Genomic DNA, 20,739 nt, shown 5'->3' with positions numbered 1-20,739 from the left:
ATGGCTGCCCAGTGTATGAAACAAATTGCAGTATCTTTTCCTTCGCACTGCGACGGATTTTCCAAAAAGCATCTGTTGACGCGTGAACATGAATGCCGCTGACACATTGGCAATGCCAAACCACATTGACGTCTTGAGTGGCACCAATCAACTTCATTAGAAACAGGCCAATAGGATGTAACTTTCCTTCGTTCTCTGTAGAGGTACATTCTTTGCCAACTTTCTGTTTTAATAACTGCAGAACACATGTTTCGGTTTGTTTTTGCATGTTGTAAATCCTGATTAGCTTGTTGCGTATATGCTTGGAGAGAGATACTAGTTTTCTTTGATACTCTTTTGCTAACACAATCTGATCCCTTCAGTCTGTGATAGTTAGTCTCCAACTTCTAAACTTCTAAACTTTTTCCTATCCCACGGCCAAGGACGCTCGAGCGTCTTTTGAGTCTCAGCCAATGCCGTTCCAACTTTTAGGCTTTTTCAAGCTCGGGAACATGGTCATATGAGCTTTGCCGAGCTCGACCGTGACGCAAGCTTCTTCAAACCCGCAGCCACTTTGAGATTTTGTCGAGCTTGGCCATGACCGCTGCAGCTTCAAGGCTTCTTTTAACTCACAGCCATGGGCGCTTGAGCTTCGTCAAACCTGGCCATGGTCGCTTGTGAGTTACTTTGTGATTGCGGCCATCGTCGCTCTAGCTTCCAAAGCTTGTTCAAGTTTGCAGCGATGGCCAATCGTGTTTTGTGGAATTTGGCCATGGTTGCTCTCGCTTCTTCGAATGTGCGGCCCGGCCGGTTGAGCTCTTTTTGCTGGGATTTGAACTTGTTTCCAGAATCAGAGACCAAAAAAGAAAATGGAAGAAGAGAAACATTCTTGAAGCTGCTTCTTGCTGTTCTCATTCTGCATTGGGCTCCAACAGAGTCAAACCCCAAGATAGAAAAAGGAAAACTCGGTACTTACTTTTTGCTGTTTTCATCAAATTTTCCTTTTATCCTTTTTTAGTTTTAAAACTTCAAGTATTTTTATGTGATGCTTGAAGAGCGCCACATCGATGCCCTGTGTTCTAAGAAAATACTAAAAATATATCACATCAATATTTAATAAAATACTTATAAAATATCACATCAATATTTTTATGAACCTAACACAAGAGAATTTACTTTGTTTTAAAGTAAAAAACACCAATTTTACTTAAATTTAATTACACTTTTTTTTTCCAAGTTTTGATCTTTGATAATAAGTTTTACGAATTCTAATGCAATTATCCCCAAGATTAAAATATAAGGACAAAGGATATTGCCATTTACTCAGCCCAGCTCGACGAGGACCTGATGATGACCAAAATTTACCTTTACATTATATACCAGATCAGCATTTTGGCAAGTATATGTGAATAAAGAGTACACAAGAAGTAGAAAGAAGCAATGTCCCCAGCAACATCTGCCTTTATATGTATCGGCAACCAGTTCTTTATCTTAAAAAGCACCAAAAGAGGCTAACTCTGCATACCAGTGCAAACTAGGAACTGAAGAACTAGATTAAGGTAAAACATGAAAACTGGCAACAGGAAAAGAGGACAATCAAAACTGTGGTAACTGATGAGAATACATTATGACTTAAAAAGGAACGTTCACCCCTACAATTGGCGGCGTCACTTCATTCCCATCACTAAAAGCCAAACTTCTCAGTATCTTTTGCCCAATGCCTAGAGCGAGACAATTCTCATTAGGTACAAAAGGAACGAGTATTAAATAAACAAGTAGGGATCACCAATAATCTCCACAAGAGCATTTGCCATCCTTAAAGTGATGGAATCTCTTGTTGTCTCTAACAATCAGTTCCTACCCACAATCTTGGACATGATCTTTATCGCATTATGACAGTCACCACAGATCCGGAGGTTCTTAATGATTCTGAGAGGCGTCCTTGCAGGAGTGCTGATAAGTCCGTAAGCTATTGCGAGTCGCTCGCTGTGATAGAGCAAGGCTTGCTCCTTCGCCTCTTGATCAATGTCATGAAGCACATATCTAGTGTCCGGTACATAACCCCCTTCCTTCCCACTCTTATATTTCTCGTCGTCCTTGTAAAGAGTGGGATTTTGAACTCGCTAATTCTGTTTTCCCCTCGAGCATGTTGATCACAGAGCGCCTCTTGGGTGATGGTGTAGGAATTTTATTAGCAGTAGCGATTGAAGGATCAATAGCCATCATCAACTCCTCAACATGGTCTTCAAGATCAAGATCACCATGGATCCGTGCATAACTCTTCAGTGCCTCCCAAACCTCCAATGTGGGCTCAAATGGTAGCTTTTCAACATACTCCACGGCTTCTGCAAGATGCCCAGGTTGACAGAGAACATCAATAACCCCTAAATAATGCTCAACCCCAGCCTTAATCCCATAATCATTCTGCATCGACTCAAAATGTATAAAACCTTCTTCTATGGCTCCTATGCTGGCACATGCTGACAAAACTGCAAGGAAAGTCTGTTCATTTGGCTTCAAACCCAAGTTCCTGATGTGCTCGTATAACTCCAACCCATCATCCCCTAACCCATTGTACGCATACCCATTTATCATCAAATGCCATGAGTCAATACTCTTATCAAGCATGTGATCGAAAACTCTCCGAGCATCGATCATACTGCCACACTTCCCATACGTTTCAAGCACCTTGTTCTTCATCTGAAGATCACCTCTACACGTCGACTGCAAAAAGTAATCATGCACCTTCTTCGCATTCTCAAGAGACTTGGACTTCCCACACGAATCGAACAACCAACTGAAGCAGTCGGCATCGGCTTTAACCCCCTCATTCATCAACTCTATAGCTTCTTTAACTTTCCCTCCCTGGCACAACTGTCTCAGATCAGCAATCGAAGGCCCCGGAGCAGGAGCTTCCGCCGCCCGATTCTCCGTCCCTCGCACTACAGTTGCTTGCTGATGGTTCCACTGATTAGCACTCGGGTTCTGCGGGGCCCACTGGTTGCGATTATCTGGTTGCGGATACCCTTGATTTTGGTTGTTCCACTGATTAGGGCTTCTAGGCTGTTGCTGATAGTTCTGGTTCGGGGTGTTCACCCCAGCTAGGCTCTGATACTGACTCTAGCTCTGGTTATGGGTATTCCAGTGACCAGGATTCTGCTGCCGAGGATAACCCTGCCCCGGAACTTGGTTATTCCACTGTTCAGGGCTTTACTGCTGCGAATAAACGGGGGCAGGATCAGAGTATCCGCGGCCCGGATAATTCTGACCCTGCATTGGGATAACTCTGGCCCTGGCCCTGGTTCTGGTAACCAAACCCATTGTTCCCTTGTGGCGGTGGCAGAAACAGCGGCGACGGTGAGCTCCACTGACCAGCATTGATGTCTCTGTTCTCAGGGCAAAAGTATTGATTTTGTTGCCCTGAGCGTTTCCTACATGTAATTCGTGTATTCTTAGGATCGCCTACGTGATTCGTGTTCGGTCCATGATGATATCGAAGTGGTTTTAACTTATGGGAGCATGTTTCTCCTTTAGCCACTATCCTCTGGGCCGTGGCAACTTGCTGTTGTCTTGAAAAAAGTTAGTATCGCAGGAAGTTCTCTAGAGGGCAAAGTAAGGTATGTTCAATAAAAAGAAGAAGTGTGGTACAAAACTTGAATTCGCTCGTCCTTTTATTTTTATCTTCTTTTCGAGAGATTTGAATGAGCCAGTATTTTGTGCATGATTGATTATTTCCGTCTCTTTTTGGGCGCCAAAGGGTATGAATTCGATCCAATTTCCAACATCAGCAATTTGAATGAATCTTTTCGGTCAGGAGAGAGTGCTGCGTATGGTCGAGGCCCATGTATGACAAAACCTGTTCCAGAGTATGCCAAACCCGAACTGCACTCAAATGGTGCACATGTGATTTCAGGCAAGGCGAGCATATGCCCACTTCGAGTGGGGGAAAGAATAATGCCATACAAGTAACACGTGTATTCTTTGGTTAATATTACGAAAAACCTAAATCGGTATGTATGAGATAAATATATTTCAAATTAATTTTTTGACCACCAAAAATTGCAACTTGGTATGCTTTTGATAAATTTATCCAAAATTACCTCAAAAAACCTCAAAGCAATATATTCATGATAGATTTATCACAAATTAATTTATTTAACAGTCAAAAATTCCAAACTAGTACATTTGTGATAAATATAATTTCTGTTAAATTGAATTAATACTATAAAACCGATACACTATATCAAATAGAGAGTAAAATGTTAAACTACTATACCAATAAATTGTCGAGTATTTTAGACAAAAAAAAATTGTTGCATATCATTAAACTCATCAATTTAATAGTAAAATTAAACTGAAACTAACAGATGATAATTTTATCATAAGTGTATTAATTTAAGATAAATTGTAAAAAAAAAACTTGGCGAGTTTCGTCAAGCTGTGCCGTGTAACTCCAAGTAGTTACTTCAAAGAAGATGCATGCGTGGAAGTGGCTGGTACTTGAGGCACTTTGAATTAATAGCCAGGAATATTGGTGGCTATCATCGCAGGTATATTACATATCTGGGTTATTTGCTCTTCTTCCTACATGGCATATAATAGTGAAATTATTTGCATTGCTTCTTGCTAACTAAGCAACATGGCAGAAAGTGCATGAAAACTACTTGCAGTAACTTTTCCTTAGCACTGTGAGGGATTTTCAGAAAAGCCTCTGCTGATGGGTGCACAGGAATGCCGTTGACAGACATTCCCAATGCCAAACCACGTACATGTCTTGAGCGACACCAACCAACTTCGTCACAGTCGGGCCCAAATGATGTAACTTTCTGTTGTCATTTCTACTGCATCAGTTGGTTTACTTTCCAGACCAATAGGGTTGCCTCTCAACGGAGGCACATTTCTTGCCCTTTTTATCTGTTCAATTACTGATTTGGGAACGCATTTTTCTGTTGTTTTTGCGTGTTTAACTTAAGGCAGCAGGATTGCCTGGAGAGCCTGCCTCTTGTCACGCTCTCTACTTTTTGTTTTCTCACATAATCGTAGTAGCGTGGAAGCGTTTTGGAGACTGTTCTCTGAGCTAAGCTCACGTGTGGATATCATGGCTGATATGATCGATTGAACTCGGATAAAGGAACCTGTACAGCAAAAGGATTGACTCGAAGTTCAGCTCTCTATTGTCCATTTCCTTGTCTGCAAAAGCAGGTCCACGGGCTTAGCCATTGTAGCAAAGCCACTTTAACGATGATGGTTTTCATTTCAATTTTTGACACTCCTCTGTGACTAAAACCACGTGCAAGTGCAAAAGCCTTCACTTTCAAAAGAAGCTTTATGATTTTTTCGCTAGAAATCCAGTAAGTTTTTGTCGTGAGCATGGTGTATCCAGCTACTAGATCGAGATGAGTATGAGCATTCTTTGACCTGAGTTGTAAATTACATTGACTCTTCTCATATCAATCCTTGTCCTAGTTAGATATCAATATCAAGTAAAAGGCCTTGATACCTTCAACCTTTGCAAGAATTCATAGTGCAATCTTTAAGAGCACATCATTTACAAAATAGCTTTAGGCTCTAGGCCATCAACAAAGGAATAAAACAAACATGAAGACATTATTGTGAGGGCATAGCCAAACAGCTCACGTTACGGAGTTACAAACTCAATGAATTGCTCAATGCAAGCAAACAATGCATACGAGTGTTCTCTTCCCAAGTGAAAGTGCCTTGCATGAGAGGATAGTAGTTATCGTAGAGCAACATGCATGTGCGAGGAATGTTTTACCATATAATTGCATTAACCGAATTTCACAATTTGAGGCAATCGATACTAATGTGACATCCGGATCCTCATTTAGTAAAACCAAGCACTCTTACGATACTAGGCCATCGTCGCCGTATCACGACACCGTTGTACCAATCCACCACATCACCTAGCCGCCACCGTCGTGACACCACTACAGCGCACGCCGAATACCTTCGAACCTTAGCCGCTTTTTCTTGAAATTTGCCAAAGTGGATCTAGTTGAGCCCAAGAGGGAATTATGCCCATGAAGAGGTAAAAGGCCAAATTGACCAGGCCAAAACCAGCTGCTCAATTGTTGAGCTGTTGACTTGGTGAATTGAAATTCACCACCATCAACCACGTTAAACCTCGAAGTCGCTAGCCGCCTCTCATACAAAACTTCGCAATTAACCAAAGAAGGTTAAGCCAAAGCAAGCCACGTACTTGCAATTTTGGCAAGCTGTCAAGAAGATGCATGAGGATTTCCACCTAAAGTCCACGTTCAACCCCACGTGCCACCTCCCTAGGCAGTCAGGGTAAGGAATGTTGACCAAGGGAGACTTCCAAAGGCAGTAGAAAGTGGGTATAAAACCAGCCTTTCACCCATTTCGTTGGAGTTAGAGCAAAACCCTCACCAATTTTCTTCTTCTTCGTTCCCCTACTAGAGCATCATAGGCCCTCATTTCGTTGCGCCACGACCACGAACAGCCCTCATTCTGCTAGCTTGACATCATACAGCTCGTGTCATTCGCCAGCTTGAAGATGGTGGTAGCTGAACCTAGATAAAATATAGTTATTGAAGTTCTCAAATTTCCATTTACTTCTCGGTATACCGTTTCCGTGAATTTCTTGTAGAACCAATAATACATTAAGTTGAGAAAAGTTCCCAGGCAAGTTGAATTATTTTGATATTGTATATTTTATATCTAGGATTCTGTCAAATGGGTAATGGTAGATTCGCATGGTATAGTCTAGCAAGCTTTGGCTTGTTGAGTGTTGTGCTCACCTTTAGTGGATTATCATTTTTTTAGATCAGTAGATATGCCTCTGCTACCTATGTCCTCCATGATCCTCTAGGGTGTCCCGATAGATCTCACGTGGAATTAGACAGAGCATAACGACCCCGACTTCCTCGAGGTTGCTTTCATTTAGATCATCGCAATCCTGACAGTCAATGCTAGTCCCCCATCGGACCCAATGTTGATAGGGTTTGTTGCCATCTACGCCAGGATCAGTGGGAATGCGGTGGGGCCACTCACAATCCCGGATGGCGATGACGATGGAGACAACGAGGTCGAGTAGGATGAGGGCCCGGAGGATGAGGGTGGCATTTTTGGCAAGACCAGCACTTGTTATGTTGGCGGCCGTGTAGAGAGACAATAGGGTGGTCTGAGTAGTATTTTGGACGAAATTTTGGATATAACCTTGAGAAGGAAAGTTTTGATCCCTAGTGTACCGACCTAGGTTGCCTACAATATATAAATAAAGAATTGAAGGTGTCTGGTTCTATATTTCCATGTGCGTTGGTTGAAATTATGGTATATTGATTTGTCGTTACACATTTTTGTATGCTTACAAATGAAAAGAATTGGATAGTCACACTAGTCATGACGTGTTGAAGTACGAGGGTAGCATTTTTGGTGAGACCTAGACTTGTTATGTTGGTAGCCGTGTCGAGAGATAGTAGGGTGATTGGAGTAGTATTTTGGATGGAATTTTGGATATAGCCTGGAGAAGGAATGTTTTGATCCCTAGTGTATCGACCTAGGTCACCTATAATATATAAATAAAGAAATGAAAGTGCTTGGAAAAAAAGTTCTCTCCTTGTCCTACCCTCAATGAGCCTAAGCCTACAACTACCAAACCCATCCAAATCCACAATATCCTGAATCGACTTGGTTTCATGGAATCATCCAAGGAATGCTGATGCACAAAACACTAGTCAAAACATGCAAAGTTAATCTAGCACAAATGGTACACATCTAATGCGACTTGAAACTCACATGGCCACACACAGCTCATCAAATTGACCATGACTTTGACTAATCCTGTATCACGTCGAGATTGACCTCCTTGAGTACGGAGAGGACTCGCACCTAAACCAGACTGACTTGTGACATCATGACCTAGCGAAGGCCGATGGTTGTTGCGGCTCGCAGCCTCACAAACCAAAACCAATGCCTATTGTGCCAATGGTCGTCGTGGTACATGACTATACTAGCCAAGATCGAACTTAACTTAAGCGACATGAACTAAACCTTGACAACAACAGCAACTCCACAGATGCAAGCCCAATTTTGTTGATTTGTATAACGAAAATCCAAGGAATGGCAGTCCCACGTAATATAGAAGAATAGGACTTCTACTTCCTCAATGCTCGTCGACAGCAGCTAAGATGGCGGGACGGCGAATGACACGAGCTGTATGATGTCAAGCTGGCAGAATGAGGGCTGTTCGTGGTCGTGGCGCAATGAAATGAGAGGCTATGATGCTCTAGTTGGGGAACGAAGAAGAAGAAAATTGGTGAGGTTTTGCTCCAGCTCCAACAAAATGGGTGAAGGGCTGGTTTTATACCCACTTTCTGCCGCCTTTGGAAGTCTCCCTTGGTCAACATTCCTTACCGTGACTGCCTAAGGAGGAGGCTCGTGGACTTTAGGTGGAAATCCGCATGCATCTTGACAGCTTTGCCAAAATTGCAAGTACATGGCTTGCTTTGGCTTAACCTTCTTTGGTTAATTGCAAGTACGCCTGCTGGCTTGCTTTGTCCTTGTTTTGACTAGCGGACGGACCGAGTCTTAATCAAAAGCATTTTAGCTGGTGCTGCTGCCTTCCTCCCCTGCCTTGGAGAGATGATGATGACCATCATCATCGTTCGTAAAGCAACCGGCATCCGTGATGGAGAAATCTCTTGATTCAATCATAGCGGTTTGGTTTGCCGGATAAGGATTGAAGTGGTGGAGTGATGATTCCGGTAAGGAAAATAGTCCAAAGAGTGTTGAATACGCTCTACTTTTTGCCAATTCAATTCTCAACATTTTGATTTTACTAATAGAGTCGTAGACCTTTTCATGTTTTGCCAATTGAGTCAATTTAATCAATTTTGGCTGAAAATTACTAAAATGGACTCCGATCATAGTACACAGCATGTCTAGCATAGACGTGGACAATTATTTTATAATATGTAAATATATTTCGATTTTTATTTTCTCTTTTTATTCTTCTTCTTCTTTTCATTTTCTTCTTTCTTTTCCCCTTTTCCCTTTGCTAACCAACATCGAGCCTTAAGCGAGCTGCTCGTGCCAAGGCTAGGAGGGTCACCTTTGCTTGGGCGAACATGGACTGCCCTCATGCCCAAGCCTGGGCTGGTGAGCGTCGTCCTTTCTTGGGTGGGCATGGGCCACCCCTGCCTGATTCGGCAAGGGTGGCTTGAGCGTCAATCGTGCAAGGATGGCGAGGGCAACCCTTGCTTGGGACTAGCAACCTCTATCGGCCATTGACGAGGCCTTGTAGAGGAAAAAGGAAAAGAAAATAAGGAAAAAAGAGGAAAAAAGTAAAGAAAAATTAAAAATTATTATTAAAAATTGTTAACGTCGAATGACCAATGTTCATCTTAGTGATTTCCAACTAAAATTGACTAGATGGAGTCATTTAGCAAATATAAAAAAATATTTATGACTCAATTGATAAAATTAAAAAGTTTAGAATTGAATTGATAAAAATGAAATATATTCAAGATTTTTTGTCAGCATCCCTTATTTCACGTTCGGCGCGATCACATCATCAGAGAATACAGGCGTCCCGATGAGAGAAGCCATTCTTGGAACAAAAAGAAAATAAATAACGACAGCAACCATGATTGGCAATCCTTGCCGTGGGGAAGGAGTGGACATTACTTTCCTTCCAAAAGACCCCATGTTTGATTTCTTTTTTTCTTTTTGTCGGAAATTTCCTTTCAAGTGTTCTTTCTTTTTTTGGTTTTGTCTCTCATACTTCTTTTCGGGGGCACATTTGGCGGTTGACTTCAATCCGTTTTGAACTCCCACATTGTTTTTTTTTTTTTCTTAAGATTAAAAATATCAATTCCATTAACTATAATGGCTTGCTCAAATGATTCAGGACACAAGATTAGGATTCAAATCATCCCACTTGCACATTTTTTTTGGATTTACTTCTGAGACTATAGACTTGTGTGTGGTGGTAAATACCCGGTGTGTGTGGAACAAGGAATTGTCATATCCCGTAGGGATAAGTCAGGTACTCAATAATATCAAACATTCTATTGACATCCATTCCGTTTTCATTTCCTTTGTGTTCTTTCCCAAATGTGTCATACTAAGGATGGGGAGGGGGGCACACTCCCCATCGATCGGTCCGAGCTTATCGATAAGATCTGTTTAGATCCCCTTTAAGGGTCATTGGATTTATGCAAGTCCTTAAAATGCTTCATCCTAGTTCACTTGAGACTTAAAAAATGTAAAGCACCTAGAAGGTAATCCCTTCTTCTGAAGAAGACAAACGTGCAAAGGGGAACTTGGCGAGAGTTGGACAAGTAGGCACCATCACATTAAAATAAGGAATACAATCTTATCAACCCATCTGAATTACTAGGCAAGTAGGGTGGCCCCAACTAGGAGCTTTTAGGCTCCTGCAGCTCGGTGAGATTATCGTGTAACCTGACACAAAGGACACAAAGGATACAAGTAATACCCTTGGTTTTGGAACATTTCATTGACATCCAGAAAGAGAAATACCATTTATTTTTCATTCTATTTTCATTTTCCTTTGTGTTCTTTCCGAAATATGTTGTACTAAGGATGGGGGAGGGGTGTGGCCATCCAACCAACAGGGCACATTCCCAATCAATCGGTCCAAGGGTATCGATGAAATCTGTTTAGATCCTCTTCAAGGGTCATTATAATTGCCAATAAGATTAAAAAAAAAATCCGCAAAAAGGGCCCAAAATTTAAGATAGGCTATGAAGGTGGAGCCTCGTGTAAAAATCCCATAGCCAGCAACGCCCGTGTTGGATGTCTTCTTTGTGGTGCAGAAAACAAAGCCGAGGATAGCGAGACCCGCTTCTATAGGACAGCTCACGGAGAAGGCTGATGGTCGCAGGTTGTGGTTGAGAGCCGTGGACTGGATCGGCAGCGATAGAGAACCGTGATGGATGGCAAGACCATTTGGGGAGGATGCGAAGGGGAGAGCATGGGGCGGCGAGGCTGCTCTCAAGGTAATGGTAGAAGGAGCCGACGGCGGGCCGTTGCAAAGGGATGAGATGGCAAATATGGCATAGGAGAGAAGACACCCATTAGGAACAAAGGTGGAGATTCGACGGTACAAGCATCACGTGCCAGAGAAGAGATGATGAAGGAAAACATTTGCTTGGCCCTTTTCAATATTGACCTGAATTCAGGAAGTTTATCGGGAGCTATATAAGGAATTTCAGTTCATATCTAATGCAAATTAAAAGTTAGTGCATATCTTTCATAGATTCCGGATCAATCAAGTAAGAATGATCAACCAAGATTTTGTAGGATGATTTATAGAGGACATGAAAATTGCTCAGTCGCTCTAGGGAGAGAATGAACACAATAGCATGTGATTCATACCGCATGTGCCGTTTTGACTTAAAGACTAGTGTGAATTATATATGTTAAATTCAAACATAATGTGATCCTTTGTTGAAGACCTTTGGGAGATATTAATGCCTCATATAATATCCTTAGGACTTTCTACTACATTTCAAAATCTTGATCCAGTGATCTATACATTTTATATGATAAATTTATAACTTTCTACTACATTTCAAAATTTCGATCCAATGACCAAAACATTTGAAAATCTCATATGATATCTACATAGGCTTATTTAATATATAAGACTTATTTGTACGTTCCAATTTAATGGGTTAATCATGGATCGAAAATAAAATCTGCTATTTGATCAATCTTAGGGTCCATCTGTTTTGCGGCAAAATCACGTTTTGGAAAGTATTTTCTTGAATATGATCACTTGTATTGCATAAAAAATATAGGAATGAAAAATATTTTTATTGTTCACAATGAAGTTTAAGCATAAATTATTATAGATAATCAAATCATTATTTGTTGTCTAATTATTTCAAGTGATATAACCAATCATTTTTTAGGAAAATGTTTTCCAAATTGTTTATTTTCAACAAACAAATCCTTGGTTTTAAAGAAATTGACTTTATGTCTTTCTCAAAAAAAGTATATTCAAGATAATAGTGATGTTTTGATGATCAAAATTGTTTTGTGCTAAAAAGTCAATGAAAAAGGTGAGAAGCGATTTCTCTCTTTTTTATTTCTGCTATAGGTGCCAGCTACTTTATTTGATTACTTTACCGTACATGTTAAAAAATGGCAAATGGAAAGCATATTTATTGGCTAGGGGTATGCATGGTCCGGATGGGCGGTTCCTGACCTACCCGCTAAGAACCGGTTTCGAAAAATTGAAACCGAGAACCACCTGCTAGTTGCATGGATCCACCCGGGAACCGGACCGCCAGTCCGGTCCTGTTCTCGGGTGGATCCATAGAACCGGTCCAACCTCCGCATTTTCCCCTTTTCGTCCTCCCCACATCTACTTATTCTGGCTCTCCCGACCGTAGTAGCTTTATTCTCCTCAAGTACTAGCGCCATGACGGCGGTGGTCGCAACCCTCACTCCGCTTTCGTCCCAACCACCACCACCATCTTCGCCACCGCCTCCGCCGTCTCCCGCTCCTCCCTCAACACTAACAATGAGGAGGACAATGGGGACGATGAGCCATTCTTAGAATTGGAGTTCACCCTTGTCCCCAAAAATGAGGACAATGGGGGGAGGCTTGAGAAGGGAGAGGAGGAAGAGGGGAGGTAGAAGTGGGATGAGCCCAACAACGAAGAGGATGATAGTGACGGTGAATGCGGAGGTGGTGACAAGGATGGCGACGACGTGGAGAGAGTTCAAGTTCGAGGAAGAAAAAGAGAATCAACTCACTGTTTTGCCGAGTTCGGACTAGGACTCGAAAGGAGATGAGTAGATCCGGAGGTGAATTGGAGAGGAAGAAGGAGCTCAGGGAGATTTTGAACTAAGAGAGACAAGATGGAGTAGGAGAGTAGTAAATTGAGACAAGATGGTGATTGGAGTCCTAAATTTTAGAGTTGCTAATTTTATTTTTTTAATATTAAAAATAATATATTATTATAATATAACCGGTCCGGTCCAGGTGGGCGGATCCGCCCATGAAACCGGGAACTGGACCAGTACCTACCGGTTCCCTTAAGAATCACCAGTTCCGGGCGGTCCAGGCGGGTCCCCGTTCTTTTGCACACCCCTAGTATTGGCTAATAGGATTATTCTTAGATTGTGACAATGACACTATTAGCCCCTAAATTTTTGTTCAATATACAATGTCGATGTCTTTCCAGAATTTTTAATTAGCGTAATTAGGTTTTCCAACTTTGTCCGTGTAGGAAGTTATCCATCAACTTTAAGTCGATTCAAATAATTATTTAAAGTATTTTTTTTTAATGTCAATGTGATCCTTGTTACGAAGAAAAGCTTCCGAATTTAGTAAAGAACCACTCATTCAATACGTCATCTTCTCTCTTACACTTTCAATAAGATCACATTAAGTTGAGAATGAAAGGTCAAATTAAAGCATCCATGCTTTCTATTAATGGTTTTCATTAGTCCTCTTGTCTTTTGCGAGACGACTTAAATTGCTATAACAAAGATTTGAGTGAATGAGAATGTCTTTTTAAAGTGATTGTGCAAAGAAAAAGTTGTGTGTTCTTAATAAATTGTGTAAAGGAACGCAAATTGATATTTTCAATTTCAAATGTGAATTTCAAGTATGCAATGCCAACGTGTTTGTACTTATTTCCCGACATTTGAAAGGTCTAGAACAACTACTATGAATTTCTCGTGTGGTTTTCATTTTGAAGCTTCACTTTTTTCTCCAAGGAAAAGTAGATTTCAATTGCCAAAAAGAACATTTCTTCTCTTTGCAATTGTAATTTAGGTGTGGAAAGCTTTTTCTCTTTCACTAACGATTTTTTGGGGGTTCGCCGGTTAAAAGGTCTTACGTTTGCTGATTGTGATTTTTGTTACCCTTCCAGCTTATACTTTGTGTAGGGCACCATTGACCATGACTCACAGTCTGTCCAACATGGCTTTGGATACCCATTAATCGGCTGTAGCCGGGAAATTGCTCTTTCATCCTTCCTCTCTCGGATGATCCTAAGAGTGCTAAAAAACTCTCATCGGTTCAGTATAGTTCTTTTTCTTCTTGCTGCGGATACTAAAGCCTTCCTCGCAAGCAAACCGACTTTATGTAGTCGGGTCACTCTTTAGAGATGCTTTGATAAAATTTTTGGTTGGGCTACAATTTGAGAAATACTATAGTTATTGATGGACAATTGTATGCATGCTCATACGTACTTATAGAGCAGGTAGAGAATTCTACAATATTCCAAATTTGGGTGGGATGTCACGATTTTTCCACCTTCCATCGCTCACCCAATGCCAACTGGCCCTTCTCTCTCTCGCTCCCCAATTCTACAAGCAGGTGGATACATATGTATCTATCTTCTCGGCAGTTGTTCTGGACCTTTAAAACATCATAACACAAGTATAATCCAATAGTGATTTTGGTGTCCACATCAACAAATCTAATTAATGCTTATTAATGCGAGAATACTGTTGAATGATTTAATATAATTCAAGCACTTAACTAATCCAATGAAAAGTGCAAACATGACACTGTTGAATGTTTTAATATAATTCAAGAACTTAACTAATCCAATGAAAAGTGCAAACATGACATTGCATATAATGTAAAGGGTTAATATTAGGGGTGAGTATAGTTCCGGGGTAGAACCTGAAATTGAAAAATTAGACCTCTAGGAACATCATGTTCTAGTTCCAAAGTATGCAGAGTAAGTTCTAAAGTATATAGAGTAGGTTCCAAATTTCGAAAATTGAGGAATCTATATCGATATATAGATTCCAAGTTCCAGATGGTTGGTACATAGAACTTGGAATTTGGAATTCGGAACTCGGAAACAAGTTTTTGTGTTTTTCTTGATCTCTGTCTTCGTGTAATTCTGCGGTATTTCGTGGTGTCCATGATTGTATAATTTGGAACTACTAATTTGATCTTCCATTTTATAACCGAGACTTTTACTTCGTTAACGTCTCATATTCTTCGTATGCTTAAATATAAGTCTTAGTTAGTGAATTATAGCAACAAGTAATGATTTTTAAATATAATTATTCATTGCAATTGTTCAATCAATAATACAGGTGGAACTTGGGTTGAATTTAGAATCGACCGTGAAATCCGTGTTAGGATAGGTTTCGGGTTTCAAGATATGCAGGATAAGTTCCGTATTCTAAAAAATAAAGAATATGTTCCAATAGGAAGGAATTTGCAATGGAGGTAAATTATGGAAGAACTGCTCAATATCACAAAAAATCACAAATCGATATACTGTGATAAATTTACTTAAAATTAATTTTTTTATCACAAAAAAACTTCAAATTTGTAAATTATGATAAATAAACCTCTCGTTAGTTTCCGTTAAATATGATTAATATCAAGAAAAACCATTAACTGGTATACTTGTCAACTGTTACAAGTTATCCAACTCAGTAATGTGACGATAAAATTTAACAGAAACTAATGGAAAGTAACTTTATCACAGGTATACTAGATTGTGATTTTTTATGATTAAATAATTAATTTGTAGAAAATTTGTCATATATGTAGTAATTCGAGGGCTTTTCATGGTATTTACCTAACGTTTCAATATAGTCAAGCACTTAAATGAACCAATAAAAAGTGACTTAATTACTGTCACCTTGGAAGAGAGGAAAATTCCAAATAAGGGTATAAAGTGCCATTATTTTTTCAAATAAAGGTATAAAGTGAACTTTATAAGTCAAAAGCGACCATGTTAGTCTCAAAGAATGACTTAACTTACTGATAGATAAGAGCACTTTCATTCTTTATTTTTTTGAGTTTTTATTTTTTATTTTTTGTTAGATAAAAAATAATTTTGAAAAAATGCGAAGGGAAGGGAAAACAACTAGGGCTTTGTAGTTCGTTGTTGGTGTCACCCCACCATAGCCAAGAACGGCCGACAATGATAGGGGATGGCTAGGGCCAAGGGTCGGCGAGGGTTGCCAAGGCTCGTAGGCCATCACCCAAATCTAATTGAGGGTTGTCACTAATACGAACCCTGCTGGTGACGACTCTTGGCTAGATCTGAGAGAGGATTGGTGACTCTCTCTATCTAGGCGAGGGTTGTCAAGTCCTTATTCAAAACTGTCATAATTATTTCGGATTTTTATTTAAAATTTTTATGGCCATTTTTATCTTCATTTAAAATAAAATTGACTTCAGATTCTTATTTAAAAAAATAAAAGCACTTTGTGCCCATGATTAAAAATTTTCACTGGGCAGAGAGTAGCGTGCCGAGAGTGAGCCCTAAGCAAAAAGCTCTCCAGTTTTGAGATTCATGATCAGCTGATGAGGGGAACGGGTCTCTGTGGTGCTTTCATTTTCCTTCTTCTTCGTGCTCCACCTGGGATCGCCCTCATCCTTAACCCTCGTTTAGACGATGAAGCCGACGAGTCTCCTTCGCCCTGCTTCTTCCATCTTCCTCCTTCTTCATGCGCCGACGACTGCGATCTCCAGCCATCCATCATCCCATTCCATCCTCCCTCTCTCGTCTCGTCCTCGTCGTCGTCGGTTTTCCTCGACCCCTAATCTTAATTTAGATGACCCCAGCGAGGTCTTGAGTCACGTGAGGAAAATTTGCAGGAATGGTGGCGTGTTTTCGAGCGTCGGCGATGCCCAGCGTTGCTTCGGTGCAATGATGAAGACGGACCCTTTGCCTTCCCCCCGGGATTTCAGTCTTCTGTTGGGTGCTGTAGCGAGGATGAAGCACTACTCCACCGCCATCCGCTTGATTGAGCAGCTGCATTCGTTAGGAGTTGAAGATAATCATTTTTGGCTGAATATTTCGTTGAATTGCTTCTGTCGGTTAAAGCGGGTCGATTTGGGTTTGTCTATCCTGGGCAGAATCTTGAAGCTTGGCTTTCCCATCGATGTGGTGGCTTCGAGTACCTTAATTGACGGTCTCTTTATTCAGGGCAAAACTGATCAAGCGTTGAGGTTCCTCGATGATATGGGACGAAATGGCCCCGAGCCTAATGAGACCACGTATGCGATAGTCGCCAAGGGGTTATGCAGGGCTGGTAACACCAGATTGGCAATTGAATTGCTGAGGGACTGGGAAGAGAGAGGCTGCAGCATCAATTCCTTCACATACAACATAGTGATTGATGGTCTTTGCAAGGAGGGATTGATCACCGAGGCCTTGAGACTCCACGAAAATTTGAGTAGAAAAGGCGTCGAACCAGATGTTGTTACTTATACCTCCTTGATCCACAGTATATGCGATGTAGGCCAGATGGAAGATGCTTTCGTATTGTTGAAACAGATGACGAGCAGAGGCATCCAACCTGACAGATTCACTTATAGCTCCTTGGTTCATTGCTTATGCAACCGAGGCCAATGGAAAGATGCTATGGTCTTGTCGGAGAAGATGATGAAGGCAGGAATCAAACCGGACGTCGTTACTTATACCTCTGTCATTCAAGGAGTTTGCAATTCTGGCCATCTGGAAGAGGCTCGAAGACTGCTGAGTCATATGGTGCAAAGCAGAGTCATGCCTAACGTTCTAACCTTCAGCATCCTGGTGGATGCACATTGTAAAGAGGGATTGCTTGTAGAGGCAGAAGCCATAGTTGACCAGATGATTCAATTAGGTAAAATGCCTGATAGTGTCACTTATAATGCATTGTTGAATGGTTATTGCTTGCAAAATAGGATGAAAGATGCAATGGAAGTGCTTAATTTGATGGTTGAAAAAGGCTGCTCACCTGATGTTGTTACTTATAACACATTGATTAATGGATACTGCAAAGCGAAAAGAATGGCCAAGTCAAAGATGCTTTTCCAAGAAATGCTTCAAAGGGGCCTGATTCCTGATGTCATAACATACAGCACTCTTGTGGACGGATTTTGCAAGGTTGGGAACCTTGAAGCCGCAGAGGAGTTAATTAACGAGATGCAGTCTCACGATCTATCTCCAAATCATTATACCTTGAGTGCTTTACTTGATGGCTTGTGTAAAATGCAGCAGATTGACAAGGCCATGATATTACTTCGAAAGATGGAAGATTCCAAATTCGTCCGTAACATCGTGACTTACAGTATCCTAATAAATGGCATGTGTAATGCTGGAAAGCTCAATGATGCAATAGGGCTGTTTGATTGTTTGCATGCTCGAGGGTTGCAACCTAACGTGTGGACGTATAGTATTGTCATGCGTGGATTGTGCAAAGGAGGACGCACGGAGGAAGCATATCAGCTGCTAAAGGAGATGGAAGGAAATGGATGCTTTCCAAATGGTGTCACTTATAACACAATAATCCAAGGGCTTCTAAGAAGTAAAGAAAACACAAGAGCGGCGCAACTTGTCGGTGAAATGGTCGAAAGGGGTTTTTCTGCAAATGTAGGGACGATGGAGTTGTGGGTTAAATATCTCGTGACAACTAGAACTTCTTCCTCTTCTGGTTGATCTCTCAATTGTGTTTGAGATCTGTCCACTTTTTCATCTGAAATGTGATAGATTGTAAAACAGATAAACGGCAAGTTTTCTTTGTCACATCATTCCATGGAGTCGCATGTGCCATTTATCAAGTTGTTTTTAAGTCCGGGGGATTATTTCTCTTGCTTCATTATAAGGCTTTTGGAGGGGTGTAAGGTAGATGTTGTTTGTCATATAGCTGGGTAGTGTGGGGAATTGCTGTATTTAAGTGGCACACGTACTTGTCAGTTAGTGCTCTGTTGCCTAATATTTATCAAACAGCTGAAATTCTTGCCAATGATCAAGCGGTGCGAGGATGCTTTTGCATTAAATAGATGTTAATAGCAGTAACTTTTCAATGTACTAAAGTGGTGCAGTTCAGATGTTAATAGCAACCACTTTACCATGTACTAAATTTATGCAATTTGGACATTATGCACAAATATCATGGACCTCTTCCTCACAATGGAACTAAAGAACAAATTTTATATTTTCCTGGTTGTTATGTGTGTGCGCTCTCAGAGATACTGGTTTTCTGTTACTTTTTCATGGAAGTGGATGGTATTTGATCATGGTGCTTCTGTTACTCTTTTGTGGAAGTGGATGGTATTTGATCATGGTGATGGGCACTTTCAATCGCTACCAGAGAATATTTGTGGCCTGCGGAGCACGCAGATTGGCATCTCTGGTCAATTACAGATTACATATCTGGGTTATCTGCTCTGCTTCATAATAGCCAAGTTTGAGGGACTGCTTGCTGGGTAAGGGACATGGCTGCAACCTGCGAGTGTATGAAAATACTTGCAGTGTCTTTTTGTTTGCAGTGCAATGAATTTTCTGAAAAGCATTTGATTTATGGGTGAACATCATATCAAATGGTATGACGTTACAATTTGCATCTTGATTGCCGGTACTGCATTTTGCTCAGTTCATCAACTAGCTCTTAATACAATATTCAGAAAGAAAGATGATCTGAGAATGTTAGTCAGGCCTCTCTTTTGCTATTCCTTCAAATGCTACATCATTATTAATAGTGTACTTTAGCAAATACACTTGGCTTAACCTCATTTCCTCATATTCATTACCAACAAATTTTGCAAAATATAGTGCATAAGATATCGTGAACTGCAATGCAAACAGATTTTCGAGCTTTGTATAAACTCCTTTTGAGGCTGGCTTAAATAGTTAAGATTTTCTCAATTCTTTCCAAGTCAAGTTCGTTAGCTCGTGCTCGAAATCTTCAACTTAATTAGCTCACACAATACATTCAGTAGTGTTGGAAACGTGCATATAGCATCATCATTCAAATTTTGACTTTCAAATTTAACTCCCAATCAGACTAAAATTTCTTTTTGATATTTGAGTCAAGTCAATTCAGCTAAAGATCAAGCTCAAGAGACCACTTATCAAATCGAACTTGAGATGAGTATAATGGACCTCTTCCTAAAAATGGAACTAAAGAAAAAAAAAATTCTCTTTTCCAGGGTGTTATGTATGTGCTTTGAGAGAGAGGGATACTGTTTTTATTTTATTTTCTTTTCCTAACATGATCTGATCCCTTCAATATCTTATTTACCATAATTCTTCAAAGAAGATGTACAGGTTGAAGTGGATGGTATATGATCATGGTGATGGGCACTTTGAATCCATAGTGGTGAATATGTGTACTCAGATTACCATGGCAGATCAATTACATATCTGGGTTATTTTCTCTGCTTCTTACAGCAAAGTTTGAGGGACAGCTTGCTGACTAAGGAACATGGCTGCCCAGTGTATGAAACAAATTGCAGTATCTCTTCCTTCGCACTGCGACGGATTTTCCAAAAGCATCTGTTGACGCGTGAACATGAATGCCGCTGACACATTGGCAATGCCAAACCACATTGACGTCTTGAGTGGCACCAATCAACTTCATTAGAAACAGGCCAATAGGATGTAACTTTCCTTCGTTCTCTGTAGAGGTACATTCTTTGCCAACTTTCTGTTTTAATAACTGCGGAACACATGTTTCGGTTTGTTTTTGCATGTTTCACTCACGACTGCAGAATTTGCCAGGACAATCTTGTTACGCCCTCTACTCTTTGTTTTTTGACACAAATATAATCATAGTAGCATGCAAGCAAACGATTGTTTAGTGCGGTGTCTGGATGTTTGAGTTAAGTGGATGTTAATGGTAATAAATTTATTTTTGTACCACAGATCTGCAATGCAGACCAATATCACGGACCTAAAGAAAACAAAAGGACTTTATATTTTTGTTGGGTGGAAGAAGGGGGGGGTTCAAAAAATTATGTTATAAATCCTGATTAGTTTGTTGCGT

General features: G+C 40.5%; 2 protein-coding genes across 3 annotated transcripts; one reads left to right on the top strand and one right to left on the bottom strand.

The window, feature by feature from the left end:
- Positions 1-1,421: 1,421 nt before the first annotated feature.
- On the bottom strand, positions 1,422-4,727 carry LOC104454067 (pentatricopeptide repeat-containing protein At2g15690, mitochondrial). The gene is given in 5 exon segments (XM_018875790.2): positions 1,422-1,838; positions 1,841-2,103; positions 2,105-3,099; positions 3,153-3,365; positions 4,644-4,727. Coding segments are annotated over 5 exon segments (1,632 nt in total). The 3' UTR covers positions 1,422-1,761.
- An 11,514-nt stretch (positions 4,728-16,241) lies between these two features.
- Positions 16,242-20,553, top strand: LOC120290286 (pentatricopeptide repeat-containing protein At1g63330-like). 2 transcript variants are annotated; one of them, XM_039306165.1, is made up of 2 exons: positions 16,242-19,208; positions 20,145-20,553. In XM_039306165.1, exon 1 carries the CDS (start codon positions 16,383-16,385, stop codon positions 18,408-18,410), a length of 2,028 nt encoding a protein of 675 aa, XP_039162099.1. In that variant the 5' UTR covers positions 16,242-16,382; the 3' UTR covers positions 18,411-19,208; positions 20,145-20,553. The 2 variants fall into 2 exon arrangements, with proteins under 2 accessions (XP_039162099.1, XP_039162096.1); XM_039306162.1 differs by having other exon boundaries at positions 20,014-20,553.
- The last annotated feature ends 186 nt before the right edge of the window (positions 20,554-20,739 follow it).

This window comes from Eucalyptus grandis, chromosome 1 (genome assembly GCF_016545825.1).
Source record: "Eucalyptus grandis isolate ANBG69807.140 chromosome 1, ASM1654582v1, whole genome shotgun sequence".
NCBI classification, from domain to species: Eukaryota; Viridiplantae; Streptophyta; class Magnoliopsida; order Myrtales; family Myrtaceae; genus Eucalyptus; species Eucalyptus grandis.
Note: the sequence above shows the minus strand (reverse complement) of the source record. Positions and strands in the feature narration are given on the sequence as shown.

What these genes read in the sequence shown, in the direction of transcription:
- LOC120290286 (XM_039306165.1), top strand. Translation starts at nt 16,383, where the DNA reads ATGAAGCCGACGAGTCTCCTTCGCCCTGCTTCTTCCATCTTCCTCCTT.